The 23,016-nt window shown below is 38.1% G+C and overlaps 1 protein-coding gene across 1 annotated transcript; it reads left to right on the top strand.

Annotated features, from left to right (window-relative positions):
* The first annotated feature begins 1,482 nt into the window (after positions 1-1,482).
* On the top strand, positions 1,483-22,386 carry TMEM207 (transmembrane protein 207). The gene is made up of 5 exons (XM_047755441.1): positions 1,483-1,676; positions 3,532-3,569; positions 9,989-10,033; positions 11,228-11,370; positions 22,096-22,386. The coding sequence occupies exons 1-5, from the start codon at positions 1,602-1,604 to the stop codon at positions 22,230-22,232; spliced, it is 438 nt and encodes a 145-aa protein (XP_047611397.1). The 5' UTR covers positions 1,483-1,601; the 3' UTR covers positions 22,233-22,386.
* The last annotated feature ends 630 nt before the right edge of the window (positions 22,387-23,016 follow it).

Genomic DNA, 23,016 nt, shown 5'->3' with positions numbered 1-23,016 from the left:
TTCAGTTTAGAGGTTAACAGATATTTCCTAATTTCTTTCCAAAGAGGCTGTCCAGTTTTCCCAATCGCATAAGAGAGGATTTGACGCCTATCTCTTCTCACTTTATTATGGGTTTTTGAACTTGCCAATCTGATTATAATGGTAAGTTATATTTATCTAATTATGGATGACGTTAAGCATCTTCAAAGTCATTTGCTACATTTTACTTAAACATTCAGTTCTTCATCATTCCCTGAATAGTACCTGTTCCTCACTGGTTTAAAATGGCAACTGAAATAAATCTCTGTATTTATTTTAATATATTTCTTTATTTTTTATTATTTATTTATTTATGGTCTTTTTTTTTGTCTTTTCTAGGGCTGCATCTGTGCAGCATATGGAGGTTCCCAGGCTAGGGGTCCAATCAGAGCTACAGCTGCCAGCCTATGCCAGAGCCACAGCAAAGCAGGATCCGAGCCACGTCTGCGATCTACACCACAGCTCATGGCAATGCTAGATCCTTAACCCACTGAGCAAGACCAGGGACCAAACCCAAAACCTCACGGTTCCTAGTCAGTTTTGTTCCCGCTGCGCCAGGACGGGAACTCCCATATTTTAATATATTTCTGAACTCTCTATTCTGTTACATTTATCTTACTGTTTACATGTATCAGTAACAAGTTTTGTAATTTTTCGTACTTTTATGTCTTAATATGTCATAGTTTAGTGCGTCTTTCTTGTTCTGTTTTTGAATCCCCCAAGATATTTTTGTAAACTGTTTCATGGCAGTTGTGTTGTAGTAGTTTTTTTGTTTTTTGTTTGTTTGTTTGTTTTTTGCTTTTTAGGGCTACACCACGGCGTATGGAGGTTCCCAGGCTAGGGGTCGAATAGCAGCTACATCTGCCAGCCTGTGTCACAGCCACAGCAATGCCAGATCTGAGCCACGTCTGTGACCAGAGCTCATGGCAACGCTGGATCCTTAACCCACTGAGCAAGGCCAGGGATTGAACCCGAAACCTCATGGTTCCTAGTTGGATTCGTTAACCACTGCGCCACGATGGGAACTCCCTGTAATAGATTTCTTAAACTAAACATTGAAATACATTCTGTTTAAAAATAAGGTGCAATCATTATGAAAGAAGGCAAGTTTTATGCCCAAGGTTGGATTAGACTTGGGACTGAAAATGATGTGTAGGAAAAGAAGAATAAAGAAGACCACCAAAGGGAAGAAAACAAAATATATTTTCCAAATAAAGATTCTACAAAACAAACAAATAAGCAAAGAGACAAACAAAAAACCCAGAAATACCCTGGAATAAAACATGCACTCGAACGTCCTAAATTATTTCATCAGCCAGCTAGTTTTGCAGGTCAGCGTGGATAACTCTGGCTTTTAAGGGCTTGACAAACATTATCAAGGTTCTGACCTTAAACTGAAATTCCTTTAACTCTCAGTACCGGTGAGCTTGCACCCAAAATTCTTGCCCCTGGCATGCACTTAACTAGTCACAAGGAGCCAGCATTAATGAGTGCTCTGGCAGGAAGCAAAACTTATAGAGAAGCTAACAAGTTCCAAGGAAGACAGAGATAAAACACAGACTTGAGCCACTTGTCCTTTAAGTATGTTGAGACCCAGACTTTTAAGTGTGACTTCATTGATCTCAAAACCAGGAATCTTGTGTTTGCCACTATTCCAGGTAACCATCTCTCTTTCTGGGAGAAGATTGTTCAAAGGTACTATTCTTAAGGATCTTATTTGTTATAGATTTGTGGTTGGGCTAACAACTTTAGAAGATTTCTTTGAAGAAAGTGTTTCCAGCATCTTATGACTTACTACATTTATGGGTTAAAGATACAGAAAACAAAATGCACCGTGACATTAATCTTATGTCTTCTTTATTTAGTTCTTTTGCTACTGAAACAATATGATGTAATTTAATATTTGTTTAGCTTTCCTATGCTGTAAATTTTTTCAAAATCAGAAGTGCTGTTAACATAAAATGCAATGGCAGGATTGATTTAAGACATGTTTACTGTCACCTGAAGCCATACTTGAGGCTCAACAGTTTTTCACTGCTCAACAATGCAGACAGAACCATAATAGAGTTTATTTTCATCCCACTGCTCTAGCGTCTTCTTTTGACTACTACCTGCATTTCCGAGTCTGTGTTACTTGAATGCAAAAGATTATCTGATAGATTTGGGTCTGAAATATATTGAGACTTCACTCCTCCTTTCCTGATGACTCCTAAGTCTGACACTGGAAGTGAGATGGTAATAATGTAACACTATTTACTCCTTGCGAGGTATGGCACATAAGACTAGGAAGTGACTTGAAACTGAAATGCTGACTTTCTTTATCTATTAAGCTGGATCCTAAATGATTTCATCTACTCGTAAATAAACTTTCTTTATGGACAAAATTTGAATGTTCATTTTCCTCTCAGTTAGTATGCAAATCTTTTTGCAGCATTCTAGCAAAAGAGAGTGCAACTCATTTTCTGTGCTTATAAATTGTTCATGACCATGCTCTCTGACGGCCAATTCATGGCTCCATCTGCAACTCCACAAATCTCTTTGCCCAGATAAACTTGGTGGAGTAAATATAAGGTACTGAAGAATATGAATTTGGGATTAAGGGGAAAAAAAAAGATATATCACACAAAATTCTCAAGTCTATCATTTTAAATTGTGATATTTCTTACTGTTATTGATATTTTGTATGTTAGGGTCTAGGAAAATAAATACATCACTGACCTTATCAGCACAATTTTTAGGGCTACCCATAAATGACATTTAAGGATTTTCTCATTGTACATGAAAGGGCCTCAGTTTAAGAGAAAAACAAACATATAATAAATTGCTACAGAGGAGCACTTATTTTCCCTCTGCAGTGTGAGTTACTGTAATCTTTAAGGCTCCACACAGAGAACTAAGATAATTGTGTTAGAATAATTATGGTTTGAGTCTTTTAAAACAAAGCGATCAAGGTTATTGGTTTTTCCCCTCTGATAAAGAGAGAAATGTAAATCTAAACAGGAATGTCAATGGATCTTAGATTGACCTTAGCCTTGGAGAGGGTTAAAATCACTTCTTTGTACATATATTTAACACCTACTAATGCTAATGAGATGGACTTCCGTTTTCATGTAAGGAATTGATTCCTTTGCTTGAAAATAATATTCCAAGTAATGAAACTCCTCCCTTTAGTTAAAATGTGACAACAAAGGAAAAAATGCAAGGTGCACAAAAGCTCCTTAGAGAAAGCAAAATCTGCCTATAGAAAAAACAAAGTGGTTTCACACCCATCTATGGTGTTTTGTAGGGTAGGAATCTGACTCACAATATATATCTCCTGTCACTTCTGAGCTGAAGAATCTACCTAGAGATTTTTTTTTCAATTAAAATTCTGTAAACCCAACAATAGACTCTGCTGTGGAGCTTTTAATTAAAAAAAATGATATAAACTCATATTGTCTCTAGGCACTGTTTGTACTGCAGGATTAGACTGATGAGATGTTTGGATTTTATTGTTCTAAACATGTGTTTCAGTTGGTGCTATCGGACTCGCCATGCGAAGAAAATGAAATGTAAGTAAATAGAAAGAGGTTCCATGGTTTTATTTAACCTTTTGAAAATACAAAGAAGAACAAAGGCTCAAGTCATTTGAGAAGACCCAAATGAGTTTCAAATGATCATTATAATCGTGCAAGAAAAATACAAATTATCTTTAAATGCAAATGGCTCAATTTTTCTAAAAGTAGAAAAGATGCATTCTCATTATGATCAGCTTTGTTGAATAAACAAGGGACCTAGTTGATTTCTATCTAATTTGGCTCACTGAATTTTCCACCTTTGAGATTTTCAGGGTCTTTTAACTTCATGAAAGAATCATGATATCTTCTATGTATCCGCATGCATAAGTTACAGGAATAATGGGAGGCAGTTTTCTGGATAATTTGGTTTCAAAAATAAGCACACTAACAAAGATCTAACCAGTATGATGTGTACATTTCATTGTGCTTTTGATATGTTATGTGAATAATTAACTCAATTATCTCACTTCTCCTTCTGTAAGCTTAATGCTTCTCAAATTCTATTCTGGAGATGGGAAAGATGTGCCATTAATAAAGCTGCTAATGATTAATGATAACTGTAATGCACTGTGACTTAGTGCAAGTGTCAGAAAGCACTTGTGCCAAGCACTGTCTTCTCCTGGGTGTAGCCCTCACTGCCAGCTGGCTGTTTTCATTATCGTTATCTGCTACCCTCAAGGCCAGGGTCTCTGGGCACTATCTCCAAATTAATAGGCCATACTGGGTGGGATGCTTTCCTTGGCCCTGGAATCCTTCACCTTGTTTATGGTGGATCATCCCATCATTGATCACCTGCTTGTTAAATGTGTGCCATTCTTTCAGCTTCTGCCTGGCTCTCCAGTGCTCTTTCTTTGCATTGATTTTGGACTTGGTTTTTTTTTCCTCTGTCTTCTTCTGGTGTTGGTGACATAATGGACTTTTGACTACTGGTGTGTTTACCTAACTTTGGACCTCATGGCTGCCTCATCTTGTCTCTCATCTTTTGCCTTTGACCCAGAACACTGGAATAAAGAAATTCTTAATTGGGAAGGATCATAAATGTTGAATCTAACTCCCCAGTCAACGTGACAGGACAGTACAGTACTGAGGAACTTGATAAGCAAAATTTAGAGTCCCTGAAGTTACAGGCCTTTTTTTCAAGTGAAGAAATTGAGACCCAAAGAGACACAGAAACAGATTAATTGCAGGACTTAAACTAGTACTTAAGTTTAAGTTTTTTGCCTATACCATTTTACATGTAAGTGTCTGTTCTATTTGTTACTATTTAATATCATTGTTTTTGAATAAAAACAAGAAGCTACATCAAATGTAATGTAACTTAGCAGAAAATAAAGACAGAGGAGAGAAATGGCTGATTCTGTAGGGAGCTGGTATACGGTAAATAAGTGTATTGAAGATAGACACGATATCTCAACTCTCCTGCCACCAAAGAAGGTATTTGTAGGATCATTATTAGTTTTATCTAATTTTTTTTCAAATTCCAGACTATTTTTTTCTGACATAACCTGCTCAATTTACCTTATAACAAAATTTTTAGTATAAACAATGTATTTCTAGGCTCTTACACACAATTGAAATATACTAGTAATTTAATATATGAAATAAAACATAACAGAGTCCATCTGCATAATTTATACCTTTAATCCTTTCCCTTCCCTGGAAATAATCAAGTACACTGGTGGAGATGCATGTGCATAAATACAGTAATTTATAAAACATAAGTAAAATCATACACATACCGTGTTCTGTAAATTAACTGAATTAATACATTGCTAATGATAGTCCACCATACTACCTGGCTTGGGAAAGTTAAGCATGTTGCTAAGAGTGAGTAAGTAAAAGGCAGAGCTTGGATTGGAACGTGGGACTGACTCTGGAGCCCGGGATTTTCACTACAAAGCCATATTGCACACCCAATATTTACATGAAATTACACACCTGGTGAAAGATCTGAGGCAGACCCGATCCATCCATTCTTCTAGATACTGTACAATTCACCCACTGCAGATTAGTTAGGTCAGGCCACCCATGTCTGGGTGATATGATTTGGCACCCATCTCTCCCCCCCAATTTATTGTGGCTGAATTGCACTCTGGCCTATGTGAAGGATGACTTTTACCAAAAGGACCCATGAAATTTGTTACTGTATTTATTCCAATGCTACTGTGAAGAAACATTGTTCCTGTGGTCAAAGCCAGCCTCGTTATGAAGCCCCACAGTTGGAATATGTCTCTCATTTTTACACCAGGAATAGCTGTGCATCTGGTGAATAATGCTGCATGTTTTTGTTCATTTTAGAGGGCGGTATATAACCAAGTCTCTCTCTCATCCTATTAACTGCTAGAAAGCTTAAGCCGGATCTGTAGTTCCATTCTAATTTTATGTATGGGATTTACTACCTTCAGTTTACAGGCTGATCTCACTCTCGGCTTATTCTCTGTGTCTGATACTCTCTGTGCCCTCGTTTTGAGTTTGTTTTTGTATTATTAACATTTCCTTAAAGCGTTTTGGAACACAGGGTATTGAATGCATTCAGGCAGTGCTCCATACAGTCATATGAGACTAGAGCTAATTTTACTTTCTGCAGTTGTAGTGCTGCATGGGGGTAAGAGTCATGGTCTCCACAGCCAGACCATCTGGGTTTAAAGCTCCCTCTGTCACTTCTGCCTATGTTATCTTGGACAAGTTACTTAACCTCTCTGTGACTAAATTTTCTCAATTGTAAAATGAGGGTTATAATACTGTGACCCAACTTTATAGCCTTTTAAGTTAGAAACTGAGTTAATTTACATGAGGTTATACAGCTGGTTCAGAAGAATGGCTAGTACAGGAAATTATGGATAATTCCAGCAGAGAAGTGGATAGAACTACTCTGCAGTTTTCTTCTACGTATCAAATTAATGAATTTTCAGTTAAACTTAGGTCCAGAGATTCTCAGCACTGAGAATAATAAAGACCAACTAGTCCAGCTTATCTTGGAGACAGAGGTGAGTGACGGCTTTAAGTGAGATCTTAATTCTCTGCTCTGGAATTGAACCTGGGCAGCCTGGATGAAAATCAGGAGTCCTAGTCACTAGACTAGCTAGAGGCTAGAAGTGGAATTGCCCTGATTCTTGCCCCCTGTTGCAAGCAAGAATGTTTCAAGGAGGCAAAGACTATAAAAAACAGTTATAAAGTTTATTGCTAGAGTCACAGTACATGTGGAAGAGCACACAGAATAATTTCTTTATTTAAGTCAGAAGTGAAGAAATAATACACACACTAAAAAGGAGAGCAGATGCAGGTGTCACCCTGAGTGTAGAGTGCTCCAGAAAGGTGATCTAAATCACGTATATAGGACAATTTTTCTGGATAATTGTTTACCTTTGGCTAATTACCTTCCTTTATTTCCCACATCTGACTGGACACAGGACCCTCCCCAGTATGCTTGCACGTCTTTTGGCAAAGATGGATTGCAGAGCGAGTGGAGCAGGGAAAACCCATCATCAGGACTTATGGCCTGGTGTCCCCTCCTTTTTTGCCCTCTAGGAGTCTTACTGCACATTGCGTAACTGGGGGAATGTCCTTGACCCCAAGAGTGACTGAGGTGGTTATTTTATCTTTCTACTCCAGCAGAGCTCAGCTCCTGCAATTAACTTTTTTCTTGAAGGGTCAAAGAGAAACAAGGCCCAATTTACTCAGCCTCATAAGTCCCAGCTCTTAGCCCAACTACCTCCTACCTCACAGCCATCCCTATAGAGCAAGAATCACCTCTACAACATCAAAGTAGGGCAGTAGTTGTTCTGGAAAGGACAGAAATTATATCCTTCAATAGCTACTTCCTGAGATCTCTGATTATTGGAACTGTCTCCCTTAAACATTATGGTCAGTTCTCACTTCTCCTGGATATTCTTTTCTTTGTGACATCCTCATCCCAACTTGATCAAGCATAAGCACATCTTTGAATAATAATTTCATTTTAAAAATATAACTTTTGGAGTTTTCTTGTGGCAGAGCAGGTTAAGAATCTGGCATTGTCAATGCAGTGGCTTGGCTTGCTATTATGGCATAAGTTCAGTCCCTGTCTTGGGAACTTCCACAGCTGCAGGCATGGCCAAATACACACACACACACACACACACACACACACACACACACACACACACACATATAACTTTTTTTACACAGACGATCTTGCATCTAAGATTTAATTACTTAGAATACTATTTCCTTTCAGATACAGTTTTAATTTTTTTTAAGAACTCAAAGAAATTCTGTTTAAAAGTTGAACTAAGAAAGACATGGAAACAATGGTGGGTAAGGAGGCACTCAGGGCCAGAAGACCTGTATTCTATTTGAAATGCTTTGGTCACCTAGTGACCTCCCCATTTACTGCCCCACTCAGAGCCTCAGTGTTAGAGTGTGCAAAATAAATGATCCCAAAGCAGCCTGCAACTGTTAAATTACATGATCACCTTGCATTTCTCCAGCTAACTGCTTCCTGACCATTTTATTGCATATCAGAAATTTCACTGGTGTCTGCACAGGGTCAGAAAGAGAAAGTGAAATAAATCAGTCTGGATGATTGTTGGCACTTGAAAAAAATACTGAGTGGCTCAAAAATATGGAAAAAATATTGAGAACGAAGAAGTAATAAGAGATAGTTAATATTAAAATTTTGACATTTTAATAAGCATATAGTCTCTTTTAAAATGTAAAGAAGAGAAGCAGGGATTTATATAGGGGGGAAAATGAAGTAATGTACACATCTGGTCATGAGCTTAGATTTCAAGATTTGAAACCAAGAACCTTTCCTTCTTTTACTGGGTCAGGACACCAAGAGAATTTCCCTATTTTCATCTTTAAAATGGGATACTATATTTTAAATATTTTATATTTTAATATATTATTTAAAAATTACATGACTATGAGTGATGCATGTATATTATAAAAATCAAAAAAATAGAAATATTGAAAAGGTAATATTGAAAAAACGAAGTGTCTCACAATGCTATATTCAAGAGAAGCAAGTGTATTAGTAATCTGATGTATATGCAGCCATACTAACTATATAATATTTAGGGAAATTATTATATTTGTGTAAAAGAAAATAATACACAAAGTAGAATTGATCTCTCTATATTAATTTACTTAATAAAGCTTTAATTGTAAATATAAATCTATATTCCTTCTGATGATTAATATTTCTTTATAAAGATGTGCCATTATTTTTAAAAACTTTATTGATGATCAGTCTTAGGATGCTTTCTAATCTTATACTTTAGCTGCCATTAATTTCTCCTGTCATTTGTACTTATGTACTCGGCTAAACCCTTTCCGTGAACACACACACACACACAAAGCACACACACATAAAATCTTGTTGTCTGGGTGATTGTTTTTGTCTTAAATAGTTGCCATAACATTTTTAAGTTGACAATTCGCATACGTTAAAAACTCACTTTTGACCAGAATAATGATAAGCATGACACACTGCATCCTTAAAGATGCTGGGAGCAATAAATTAACTGACATTTATAAATGCTTTCAAGCTGAAAAGTACTGAGTGTTATTTTAACAATGGCCGAAGAAGACATGATTAAGTACAGCTCCATCTCAGAAGCTTATCAGGCAGTGATGAACAGCTTTCCACTGTTTAATCCCAGAATAGTTTAACAGAAGCCCATACACCAAGGTGTGAATAAAGTCCATCAGTGAAACGTACATTCGGTGCACCTGTCTGGCATAGCAAAGGATTCTGGAATGAATAGCACTTACTGTCTACCCCGAGTTAAACCTTCTGAAAATTATACTTTGAACTTTGTGTCACCTCTCTAACCCCAACTCAGGAATGATTAAATTGTGCCTAGACACTCAAGTGGTTTGACCATCCTGATGGACAATCAACTTCTAACTTTGGTAAATGGTATGTGTGACCACACATACTCATTATCTTTCTATTCTACTTTATTTCTGTAGCCAGGTTACAAGCCTGTTATCCTTTACCAAGATATTAAAGATTAATAGATTATGAATTTTCCTTGGAGAACTTGCATTTTGAAGAACTCTAGGTCACTGAATAAACAGAACGCTAGAGCTGTTATCTCCCTAATACCTAATACCTATGACACGTAGCACTGAAAGTTTAGTCATTACCTTCTCAATCCACCATAGTTTCATAACTCTATAGAGTCAAACCTATTATAGTGCAATTATCTATTTATGTATCTGATAGTTTCACATGTACCTGTATTCTCTGTGCCTTAAATTAAGTGGACATACAATAAACAGTTGCTTGATTATATTGGGGAGGGGGTGCAGTGAGCAGATGATTGTTAGGGAAATAGGTGTGGTCAGAATAAATATTATGGTCCAGCAGATTAAACCTTGTCCATCTAGAGGTCCAGCACTAACTTCTCTTCCTTTACCATCAGGTGCATAAACTATAAAGATCAATACACAAATGGCTGGTATATCTGGTAAGGACATCCTCAATGTGTGTTATATAACCTTTAGTAGCACATAAACACTCCTTTTCCCAAATAAGTGTGATAGCATGTGAAATCACATGGCTTAAGATAATTTTAGGGATCATGTGGCTCAACATACATAGAAACATCACTATCAAGGTGTTGGCCCGTGTTTATGTAAACACTTCCTGTGACAGGGAAGTTACTATTTTTTTTTTGGCTGCAACCACATTAAATGGAAATTCCTGGGCCAAGGACTGAATCTGAGGTGCAGCTGCAATCTACACCACAACTGCAGCAATGCAAGATCCTTGGAACTTTTTTTAACAATAGTTTATTTTCAAGTTGGAGATTTTTAAAGGTAAAATAATTATCCTTTCTCTTGAAACCTCCCAAAATGACTCCACTGATTTTTGTTCTGACCTAAAAAATCATTCAGAGTAAGGAGTTCCCACTGTGGCTTAGCAGTAACAAACCCAGCTATGATCTGTGAGGACTCAGGTTCGATCCCTGGCCTCAAGCTCAGTGGGTTAAGGATCCAGTGTTGCCGTGAGCTGTGGTGTAGATTGCAGATATGGCTCGGATCTGACACTGCTGTGGCTGTGGTGTAGGCCAGCAGCTACAGCTCCAATTCAACCCCTAGCCTGGGAACTTCCATATGCCATAGGTGAGGCCCTAAAAAAAAACCTTTCAGAATAAGATAAAAAAGAATTGTTATAATATCCTAAATCTTGGCTTCTGTATTTTCCAAACTTCACATTACTGATTTTCTCAGTTAAATGGTGAGCTCCTCAAAGACAGAGACCCTGTCTTGTCAACCTTTGAATCCCCACCCCCAACATCTAAAATCTACTTAGTCACTTAAATACTAGCTACATGAATGAAGAGATGGCTGAGTGAGAGGAGTAATGGATGAATGACTTAAGGAACCAAGATGCTGCTCCTTTGAACAAACCTCCATAATTTCTAAAGAGAAAACATTCAAGATTAACTTGACAAGACTGACCCATTTCAAGCTCAGTGAACATTCCAGAGTCAGTGAAAAGGTGTGAGTGGTGGTGAGAGATTGCTTAAGGAATTCAGCCTCCCAGATTGCTTGCACTCAGTCTTTCTTGGGTTTTGCCCCCTTTCCAGGAAGTAGCAGAAGCCCTTAACTTCCTAGCATGCTCCACCTCACTCCTCCTCTGCTTCTTGTGGCATCAGGTTCTTGCTGCTGATTTTCCTGGTGGCTCTTCACTGTGGAGCAGTGCTCTTCTGCCTCCAGTGCTGGATGAGGAGATCCCAAAATTGTTCTCCAAGACGCACTGTGGCTGTTTTTGCTGTTGGAGATTTGGACCCCATTTATGGTAAGTTGGCTACACATTTCTTGACTTCCTCTTTAGAAACCTTAGAGTTTTGTGTGAGTTGAAAATCTAACCTGTGTAAAGAATATTTGTAAATATATAACACGACATAATTTATTGAAGACTCAAAGACATGCACTGGGGAGAGAGTCGAAGTGTGAAAACTTCAGAAGAAAGACTCTCCAAGGAAAAAAATGTATTTTGAGGACCTAAACATGTTGCTCAGGTAACAACAGAAAGGAAGATATACACAAGGCTAGCCACTCTGAGTGACTGGTAGGGCTTAAGGCACAGAAAAGCCTCTCCAGGCTTTTGATATTCTGTCTGTCCTACCTCGCGTCTCATTTACTAAGCTCTCTATTTCTCACTTACCTGCAGTTATATTGAAAAACACTTTCGAGATTACCTGCTGCTAATACAGAGCCTGAAATCCTTGCGATCGGGCAGGCAGCGAGTGTCAGTACTGGTGTTCTTTCTTCCCAGACACCCTGGCAATATCCTGATCCTGCCTGATCCCAACCCCGACTCCCAAAACCATCCCCTTCCTGATATTTTCCAGTCTGCATTAGGAGGTAGGAATTGGAGGAAACCGGAGCCTTGAGTTATTCGCCATTGCCACCCTTAGCTGTGAGTAGATAAATGATCATTTACTGCCTTCTGGGAGGTGACAATTGATAATTTATTTCTTCTTGTTACGCAGTACCCTTATCCAGAAACTGTCTGTTGTGAGACTTTCCCTCTAAGGCACGGCATTGTGTATGACAGTTGCTGCAAGAGCGCTTGGTAGAGATAAAGAGCGGCTCTTCAGAAACTTGGATTCGCACAAGATCTTCAACAGATAGAGCAGGATAGGTCCTGAAAAACTAACAATCAAATAGAAAGTGGGATAAAAATAAAGTGTTTCACCATCAAAATTCAGACCAAAGATTTAGTGATTGTATTCACTATTGGCTTTTTAAAAAGCCATTGTTTAACAAGGGGAACACACTGTCAATTTGAGAAATGGTTATTTTGGAGAAGGAGAATGAAAGTCTTCAGTGAAAATAAGTCTTTCTCTTAAATGCAAAAACACTTTCCACTGAGCATACAGGGAAATAGGGTCCCTGACCTTCTAACAAAATATGTTAGTCAAGGGGATCAACGTGGTCACATTTATCTATTTTTTTAATTTAACAATAGATATTTAATAAATAAATACAATTATGTTTCTTCCAACTTGACTTGAGTTTCTAAACAGAAGAAGCCACCCTGATCTTCTTGGCCTTTTTCTCCCTCTGAGGAAGCCTTGCTAAGATGGCCCTGAATCATTAAAAAAAAAAAAATAAATAAATAAATAAATAAATAAATAAATTTTAGGTAAATTAGCTACCCTGTTATGCAGTTATAACTTTTGAGGCAATTTATGTGCCACAGCGAATTCCCCATTCATATAATGTTTTTATATTTCCTGGATGGCTACATGATTTTGAATTTGTTTGAACTTCCCTGAATAAGTACGAGTGTGAGAAAAAAGGTCAAGATTGATATATTGGTAGTTCCTATTGTGGTGCAGCCTGTAACCCAGACCCACACTGGCCTTCCTTTCCCCACTGGATTCTCATGATCCTTTCACTTCTCCATGCAAATGATCCTCCCAACCCAATATTTCCATAAAAGGAGAAATGGTTATTTTGCAGAAGGAGAATTTTTTTTTTTCTCTCTCCAAAAGGGAAGCAAGGGAACCACCTTGGGATCTTTTGATGGCTCAGAGGGAGGTAAGGACCAAAACTATAGCTTCTTCCTCCACAGCCCTCACTAAGTTGGAGCTCCCAGCTTGGATCTAAGTCCATTATTGCTGGATTCATCTGTCTGCACTGCAGATTAGGGGGTTTCCCTTTGAGTCTTCCCTGCAGCACTGTCTAGAAGCAGGAGAGGAAAAGGGGAACTCATTTGAACAATACTGGTGACATACTAAAATATGAAACAGGGTTTTTGGACTCCCTGCCACCCCTTGAACATGAAGGGAGAAAAATGACATTCCCTCTTGAATACAAAATGTAAGAAATAATACATTTAAAACATTTTAATGATGAGACTAGATTTGATCTATTAATCTTGAGTTCCTCCAGGACCTTCATTTTACTTCTTCCAAACTTATTTCACATTATTACCATTAGTTGCTCAATACATTCATTAAAAGAGAGCTCCTCTTTTTGACCTGTGGGTCAGATGTTTGACTCTCAGGATCCCACAAAAGCTGCCCTCAACTGAGAAAAATTAACAGGAGATGGCTGACTGACTATTCGAGGCTGAATTGGATTGAGCTTTACTAATGTTAAAATATACAACAAAGGAAATTGTTCTCATTGGATTCCTGACAATATTTACATGGTTCAAGTTGTCAATTATCTTCATTAGAAATATTAAAGGGAGAAAGGAAAACAGCCTAGGAATCCTTGTAAAATATGTTCAAGGAAGGCTTTGCCACTCCACCCTATCACAGTGTCTGATGAGATCTCTGTCTGAAAAAGGTCCTTAGGAAGCTCAGCCAAACACCCACCTCAACAGCCTCTCCTGGACCAATAAGCTTGCCTTCTCATAATTCTCTGCACACCTTTTGCTCAGATTTCTCAGTTTTTCTTACTCTCTTATAGGATCTATGCTTCCATGCCATAATATGCTATGATGAAGCTCTTTAGGCACCAATAAAAGGAGAATGAATCCCTCTGACACCCATGGGGAGAGTAAGGAGGGAGAGGTGGCACTGTTAGGGAAAGAGGAGGGAGAGAAGACCAAAATCGAGTTAAGAAAGTGGAAGGGAAACAAGAGGAGAAGGAACTTAATAGTCTGAAGTTAAAGATATTTTAAAGTCTGAAATTAAAACATATGTATTTTATGTAAGCCCTAAATTATGCTGTTTTCTTCTGCCTTGGGTCAGCCTCCTCTTCTGGGACCCAGGCCCAGGGTCTCCTAAACAGTCCCTTCTTTTGTTATCATCCTGCCTCTACCCCCTACTCATCTTCTGAATCTAGTTTTCCCCTATCATCTCTGCTCTAACCCCAGAAGGGATCCATTCAGTGTTCTCTGATTTCTAGAAAGGGATCATCCATGAATTAGTCTCTGAGACCTTCTTGCTCTCTCCCCTCAACCAGCAGAGCCTAACAATTCTGATATAATTCAGTTGTTTTTTTTTTTTTTAAGCACGTACATTTGGGATGAAAATAGCATTTCAAAGTTTTCATTCTTTCTCTTTTTTTATTACAGTTGATTTACAATGTTTCTTCAATTTCTGTTGTACAGCAATGTTTTCTTACTTCATTATCTTACTTATTTTAATGATGCATCTGGACACCCTCCTTTCTGATAATTCAACAGCAAACAGGAGATTTGTAGCGTTTTTTTTTTCTTTCCTCAAATTATAAATGGAGAATGAGAACACACACTGAGTCACAGAAATTGACTTTTTAAAGGGATATATGCAAATTTTTAGTAAAGATGGGAAGAGGAGAAAATTATTAGAACTGTCACACAAACATCCATAATCCCAAATATCTATTATTTGTGATCAGTGCTTTCTACTTTGTAAGACCATGCAAACAAGAGAAGAGGTAGAAAATACACATGATTTTAAGAAATAAAACAAAAAGTTTTGGGTTTGTTAGGTTAATTACTTTATCTTTTAAATTTATATTTAAGAAACAAGTAGTGACAAAGGGGCTTCAAAATTTGTTAAAAAAACAAGATTTTTTTTTCAAATTCACTGAAAATATGGATGAAAATATTTTCATTGGAAATAAGATTGTGAAGCCAAATAAAAGCCCTTATTTATAAAGAAGTAAGACATTTAAAGGTAATGAAGAGAACCAAGTTTGGTATTTGGGAGGGGAGAGAATAAAGGGCTTGAAGCAGAAAAATGATCAATTGTGCATTAGAGAAGAGAGAATTTAAAAGCTTAGGAGAGTGATCCCTCCATCTATATTTTTTAATGAAAAATATGTTACCATAAGATATACACTGAGGGAGTTCCCATTGTGGCACATCAGAAACAAATCCATCTAGTATCCATGGGGAGGCAGGTTCAATCCCCGGCCTTGCTCAGTGGGTAGGGTAACCGGCGTTGCCGTGAGCTGTGGTATAGGTCACACAAGTGCCTTGGGTCTGATTTTGCTGTGGCTATGGCATAGCCTGGCAGCTGTAGCTCTAATTTGAGCCCTAGCCTAGGAACTTCCAGATGTTGGTGGTGCAGCTCTATAAAAAAGAAAAAGCAAAAAAAAAAAAAGAAAATATCTACATTGAATCCTTTTCTTCCTCCCTCTCTGGGATCAGAGCTGGGTCCCCAGTAAGGCAGCAATCAGGTCCCATGCCCTTCCTGAGAAGACAAGGAGGTGAGAGCAGCAGAGATATTCCTTCCAGGATGCTCATCCAGGCTTAGGTTCTCCTCGGGCTGATTTCCCTGATAATGCTGTCTTTGAACTATCCAATCTCCCTGACCCCATTTCTTCTGCAGTTTCAGAAATAATCTTACCTTTTTCTCAGAAATACAAATACTAGTCTTCCATCCATGATTAAATGTGGGTGCTCTGATTTAAGAAAGGGAAGGGGCTGGATGGAGACAGACAAGAAAGTGGTTCTTACAAACTCTGCTCCTATATCCCCTCCCCTCTCCCAGGATCCTGTCTTATTTTAGGATCCTTTTCAAAATGATATTTTCCTAAGCTTTATGTTCTACTTGTAGATATTCTGGGGCTCATTGTAGGAAATGAATGAAGAGTATGTCCTTCAGGCTCTGTCATGGAAGGGCATGACAATAGTAAAGACTCATATTTATTGAGCATTTACCATGTGTCATGCTCTGGGCTAACTCTTGACATCTCTCAATTCATTTATTCTTTCCTACAACCCCATGAGCGATTCAGTATTATTCTGGACACCAAAGATGAGGAAACAAAGGTGTTTAGAGAGAGCTGAAATGTGACTCAAATGTAAGTCAATCTTAGCCTCCTCCATGTAAAAGAAGAGAATGAGCTAGAGAAGGGAACAGAGCAGAAAGAGAAAGTAGAGGCATGTTAAATAAGCCAAGTCCTTTGGAATGGTTTTTCTTATTTTTTTAATTTTTTAATTTTTTTTTTGCTTTTTTAGGGGCCACGCCATGGCATATGGAGGTTCCCAGGGTAGGGGTCTAATCAGAGCTACAGCTGCCAGCCTACTCCACAGCCACAGCAATATCAGATCCGAGCCGCATCTGCGACCTACACCATAGCTCATGGCAACGCTGGATCCTTAACCCCCTGAACAAGGCCAGGCATTGAACCCACAACCTCATAGTTCCTAGTCAGATTCGTTTCCGCTGTGCCAAGACAGGAACTCCTGGAATGATTCTTAATAAGTTGGGGAATCTGAACTCTGGCTATAAAAATTCAGCAGTGGGTTTCCCTTGTAGTTCAATGGGTTAAGGATCCAGCATTGACACTACTGTGATCAGATCTGTGGCACAGATTCAGTCCCTGGCCTGGGAACTTCCACATTCTGTAGGCGTGGCAAGAAAGAAAGAAAGAAAGAAAGAAAGAAAGAAAGAAAGAAAGAAAGAAAGAAAGAAAGAAAGAAAGAAAGAAAGAAAGAAAGAAAGAAAGATAGAAAGAAATAGAGAAAGAAAGAAACCTGAGCCCTAAGTGTATTGCTTTTATAAAATTAAACAACAAACTCTAATATCTTCACCAACAGCTCAATCAAAATCATAGGATTTTTGTAGGCATTTTAAACTAAGCTCTATCAGGTTTTTGATTTGCCAAAAGATAAAAATAAAATCTTAAAGATAATGCCTGTTCCCCTCCCACTTACATGATAATGTATGTAAATATTCTTTGAAAAAAATCACTTACATGTGGAATCTAATAAAAAGTGATACCAAAGAACCTACTTAAAAAACAGAAAAAAAACTCACAGATTTCAAAACCAATCTTGTGGTTACTACAGGTGAAACAGTTGTGGGGAGGGAGAAACTGGTAGGGTGGAATAACAAATACACACAACTGTATAAAATAGATGATTAAAAAGAACCTTCTGTAGGGAGTTCCTGTTGTGGTTCAGTGGGTTACATACCCTACCAGTATCCATGAGGATGTGGGTTTGATCCCTGGCCTTGATCATTGGGTTAAGGATCGGGCATTGACGTGAACTGTGGTGTAGCTCCCAGACGAAACTCGGATCCCCTGTTGGTATGGCTGTGGCATAGGCTGGCAGCTGCAGCTCCAATTTGACCTCTAGTCTGGGGACTTTATGCTGAGGGTGTGGCCTTAAAAAGAAAGAAAGAAAGGAAAAAAGAGAATCTATTGTATAGTACAGAAAAATCTACTCAATAGTTTTTTATAATCCATATGGGAAAAAAGGAATGGATATATGTGTATGTGCTGATTCACTTTGCTGTACACCTGAAACTAATATAACATTGTCATTGTACGTCAACTTACAATGTCATATACATTTAAAAAAATGATTAGTGATATACAAAGCTTTCTGAGCTTAGTTATGTTTACAAACTTGGTTTGTATAAGTTTAAAAGCAATGGGCAGGAATTCCTGTAGTGGCTCAGTGGCAACAAATATGACTTATATCCATGAGGACACAGGTTCAATCCCTGGCCTCACTCAGCGGTTTAAGGATCCAGGTTTGCAGTGAGCTGTGGTGTAGGTTGCAGGTGCGGCTCTGATCTGGCATTGCTATGGCTGTGGTTGTGGTGTAGGCTGGCAGGGGCATCTCCGATTCAACCCCTAGTCTGGGAACCTCCATATGCCATGGGTGCGGCCTTAATAAAATAAGAAAAAAGTAAAAGCAAAGGGCAAATATGTAGTAAAAACGTAACAATAAAACATTCCTTCCACAAAGAGCAAGTGTTAATATCTTGTTGCCTGGAGCGTGATATTAATAATAGCAAGAGTGGGGAGTTCCCTTTGTGGCTCAGCGGTTAAGGAACCTGACTTAGCATCCAAAAGGACACAGGTTGGATCCCTGGCCTCACTCAGTGGGTTAAGGATCCTGCCTTGCTGTGAGCTGTGGTGTAGGTCACAGATGGGGTTCGGATCCTGTATTGTTGCGGCTGTGGCTTAGGCTGGTGGCTACAGCTCCGATCAGACCCCTAGCCTGGGAACCTCCATATGCCATAGATGCAGCCCTAAAAAGACAAAATAATAATAATAATGGCAGTAGTGGAAATAAATCTGAGCTAATAATTGTGTCTAGTCAACCTGGTCAACTCCAGGTAGAATGATAGCCAAGTTACCTCTGATGTTGTATTGGACATGCCAGGAGCAGTTCTTCTGGAAAATGGGCAGTGCTCACCACTGGTATGCACAAGGGAGGGAAGTAAGGAGGCAAGTCTGCTTTGTCAACGTTAATTCTGTTTTATCCAGACCATCAGACTTAGCCTACATCATCCTAAACTTCATAACTGTTCAAGGCTGTAAGTCCAAGAAAGTTTTCATTCAGTAATCTCAGTGTTGTAACATTAACAATGTTAATGATTGAGTTATTATATCCAGTATCTTGGGACAGACCATGATGGAAGATAATATAGGAAAAGGAATGTATGTATACATATGACTGGGTCACTTTGCTGTACAGTAGAAATCAGTCCAACATTGTAAATTGACTATGATAAAAAATAGGGAGTTCCCACTGTGGTGCAGCAGAAAGGAATCCAACTAGGAACCAGGGAGTTTGGGGTTCGATCCCTGGCCTTGCTCAGTGGGTTAAGGACCTGGGGTTGTCATGAGCTGTGGTGTAGGTCGCAGACGCAGCTCAGATCTGGCGTTGCTGTGGCTGTGGTGTAGGCCAGCGGCTACAGCTCTGATTAAACCCCTAGCCTGGGAACCTCCACATGCCGCAGGTGCAACCCTAAAAAGGAAAAAAAGACAAAAAGATTTTTAAAATAAAAAAAATAAACTAAGCAAACAAAAATCATTCTTTAAGATATTTAATTAGAATGGTTTGGGGAGTGATATTGTAAATAAAAGAAAATCACATTTACCCCTAGCATAGCATAGTTCTTGATATATAGTAATAATGCTAATACTAATATCACCACTAATATTAGTGATAATCAACTTTAATGTGTGTCAGACTTTGTTTTAAGCAGTTTGCATTCATTTAGCCTTACTTTTATAAATGTAGATACTACCAGTAGTTTTTTATTGCACAAGAGCAGTGAGGTATAAAAAGTTTGTAATGACCTAGGAGTAGATTATTCAATTAAATAAATAACTCCTTAAGAAAAGTTTTGAATAAGGAGGTGAGATTTATATTCTAAATATGGATCTACCCTTCATATATTATATTAATATTTGAATTATTATAATTTGTTCTGTGAACCAGTGAAATACAAGATGAGACAAATATAAATATGTGGAAATTCATGATTCTAGATAAATAGTATCCACTCCAAAGTAATAATTTTGAATAAGTTGAATAATTTTGGATTCCAGTGACACAGCTGTTGCCTAATACATAATTACTCTTGGAATCATCTGGATAATTGTGTCATATTCTTTGGAATCTCCTTGATGGTATTAAATCTTAATATTTAAATTTTTTATTAAAGTGTAGTTGACTTATAATGTGTCAAGTTCTGCTGTACAGCAAAGTGAGTCAGTCATACATACATATACATTCTTTTTCTCATATTATCTTCCAACAGATTCTATCAGAAGAAATGCGCTAAACAGTAGGAACTGTGCTATATAGTAGGACCTCATTGCTTATCCATTCTAGATGTAGTAGTTTGCATCTACTAACCTCAAACTCCCAGTCCATCCCATTCCCTACCCCCCTATCCCTTGGCAACCACAAGTCTGTTCTCCATGTCTGGGAGTCACTTTCTGCTCTGTAGATAGGTTCCTTTGTGCCACATTTTAGATTGCACTTATAAGTGATATTGTATGGTATTTGTCTTTCTCTTTCTGACTTACTTTACTTAATATGAGAATCTCTAGTTGCATCCATGTTGCTGCAGATAACATTATTTTGGGTTTTTTTTTTAAGTCTCAGCAGTTTTCCCTTGCCTATATGTACCACCTCTCTTTTTTTTTTTTTTTTTGCCTTTTTGCCTTTTTTAGGGCCGCACCTGCAGCATATGGCTAGGGGTCTAATCAGAGCTGTAGACTCTGGCCTACGCCAGAGCCACAGCAACGTGGGATCCAAGCTGCACCTGCGACCTACACCACAGCTTACAGCAATGCCAGATCCTTAACCCACTGAGTGAGGCCAGGGATCGAACCCACAACCTCATTGTTCCTAGTCAGATTCGTTAACCACTGAGCCACAATGGGAACTCCTGTACCACCTCTTCTTAATCCATGTATCTGTCTGGACATTTAGGTTGTTTACAAGTCTTGGCTATTGTGAATATTGCTGTTATGAATATAGGGGTGCATGTATCTTTTGAATTGCAGTTTTGTCCAGATATATGCCTGGGGGTGGGATTGTTGGATCATGTCTATATTTAGTTTTCTGAGGAACTTCTGTACTGTTTTCCATAGTGCTGGTACCAATTTACATTCCCACCAACAATGTAGGAGTTTTCCCCTTTCTCTACACCTTCTCCAGCCTTTGTTATTTGTAGACTTATTAATGATAACCATTCTGATGGGTATGAGGTAGTACCTCACTGTAGTTTTGTAAATATTAATCTTTAAAGATGAAGTCAGAACCCTTTTTCTGTCATAGGCCACACAAGACATATATTTGGCTTTGAAAGTGTATGGTCTCTGTGGGGAGTATTCACCTCCGTAATTACAGTGCAAAAAGCAGCCAGAGACAATATAAATGGACATGATTGTGCTACAATTGAATTTAATACACAAATACAGTCAAAGGGTCTGGTGTAGTTTAAGAGCATAATTTCATCTTTGAAGGTAAATTTACAGTTATTATTACTGTTTTGGGAAAGAGCGATCAAGTCATTCCCAGAAAGATAAAGATTCACGTGAAAAAAAGGCAAAAATATAAAGAGAGAGATGGCTACAAAATAGTACTATTTATTTCCTGTGTGACTCAAAGCAGTTTTTCAAGCCAATACTAAGAGAACATTTCCGAAAGAAGTACTAGAATAAGTGCGTGATCTCTCAAAGTGATATGCTTAAGGAAGAAAATGCTTTTCTTTTTTTGATATTTAATGGCTTGTAGTGTGTATAATCTAAAGTCAAGACCACAGATTTCAAAATTTAAAATTGGAAAATGTCTTCTGTTTACTGTGTGTGTATACTTTAATTGCAAACTTTTCACAACTTAATATTTTTACCATTCATCATAGAGATATGTTGAAATTAATCAGTTGCATCAGTTGCAGTTTACAGAGCATAAATATCAAATAATGAAGTTCAGATGTAATACTTAAATGCTCTAGTGAGACTTGCATACTCATGATGGAAGCATTAGCTAAAATGCCATTAATGTTTACAGGAATCTTGTCTTCTCATCTACCAAAAAGGATATTTCTTCTAGTCTCAGCTGTTAAAGTGTAAATGCTTCTTGATGGATTAGTCAATGATGGTCTAATTGGTTCATGAGAGCAAATTTTCTTGCTGTAATGACTAAACTATCACTGCAGAGAGTGAGATGACTGTAATTTTTTCTCAAGGGTACAAATAATTTTCTGTTTCTTCAGTGATCCAAGAAATGCCAGATTTTATTAGGCAGTTCATGTGCTTCTGTTTTATGCTGACTAGAAAGATTATAAGTCTCCATTTCTCTTTCCAGGGACAGAAGCAGCTGTGAACCCAACTGCTGGAACTCACCTTCAAATTCAAAATACTGAACTGTATCGTGTTCCGTGTTTTGGCACTTTAGGCCCTCCACCTCCATATGAAGAAATTCCAAAATCAAGCCGATTTTAGATCTGGATCATTAATTGAAAATATTAGAAATATTTAAAATTACAAAACGCTAAATTTAGGAACGTACTGGGAATTCCTGGAAATCCATTAACATAGTCTACAAAAGGACAAACAGATGAAAGAATGAATGTAGGAAAATAATTTGTGTTATGGAGATGCTTTCCATAGTAAATTAGTGGACTCTTTGTATATTAGTGGACTCTTACTTTTATGCTTATAACCGAGTTTCTCCATGTACTCAAACAGGCAGTAATTGATGCATGGAGTGGCATCCACTAAGTTTAAGATTTCACTCTAGGACACATCACAGCTTTTTCTGCCTCACTCTCTGTTTTAATCTAAGCTATTCTCTGATATGGAATCAATAAAAATTTCGTAGTGTAACAGTGACCCAGAGATTCATACATGTCCAGACCCGGAATCAGAAAGAGAACATTTGAATTGGGGTGAGGGGAGAGAAAAGAAGAAAGAAGAACTGTTTGGAATTGAAGGGTGAGGAATGAATGAAGAGGAAGATTAAAAGTTTAAGGGGTTGTACATCTCATCCTGAGGAGGGAGAAAGTGTTGGCAGAAGCTGAGGCGCATGTAATTCCACAATGTGGAGAAGAGGCACCCATTTCATATGGGTGAGTACAGGCTCCAGAGACCAGAGTCTTTCTCTGGTGCCACAAGACTTGCCATTTCTTGCAAACCGTGATAAGAACCCTAGGTATAGATATCAGTGTTCCCACTGAGGACGCTGCTTAAAGAAGGAGCAATGAGAGATCATCAAGTGACATTTTTG

Source organism: Phacochoerus africanus, chromosome 1 (assembly GCF_016906955.1).
Source record: "Phacochoerus africanus isolate WHEZ1 chromosome 1, ROS_Pafr_v1, whole genome shotgun sequence".
Classification (NCBI taxonomy): Eukaryota; Metazoa; Chordata; class Mammalia; order Artiodactyla; family Suidae; genus Phacochoerus; species Phacochoerus africanus.
The sequence above is the reverse complement of the archived record's forward strand: the minus strand, read 5'-3'. Positions and strand labels throughout refer to the sequence as shown.

Bases quoted from the DNA above. Each gene is read 5' to 3' on its own strand.
- TMEM207 (XM_047755441.1), top strand. From the start codon at position 1,602: ATGTTGAGACCCAGACTTTTAAGTGTGACTTCATTGATCTCAAAACCA. The intron at 1,677-3,531 runs GTAACCATCTCT...CATGTGTTTCAG, and splicing joins TGTGTTTGCCACTATTCCAG to TTGGTGCTATCGGACTCGCC. The intron at 11,371-22,095 runs GTAAGTTGGCTA...TTCTCTTTCCAG, and splicing joins AGATTTGGACCCCATTTATG to GGACAGAAGCAGCTGTGAAC.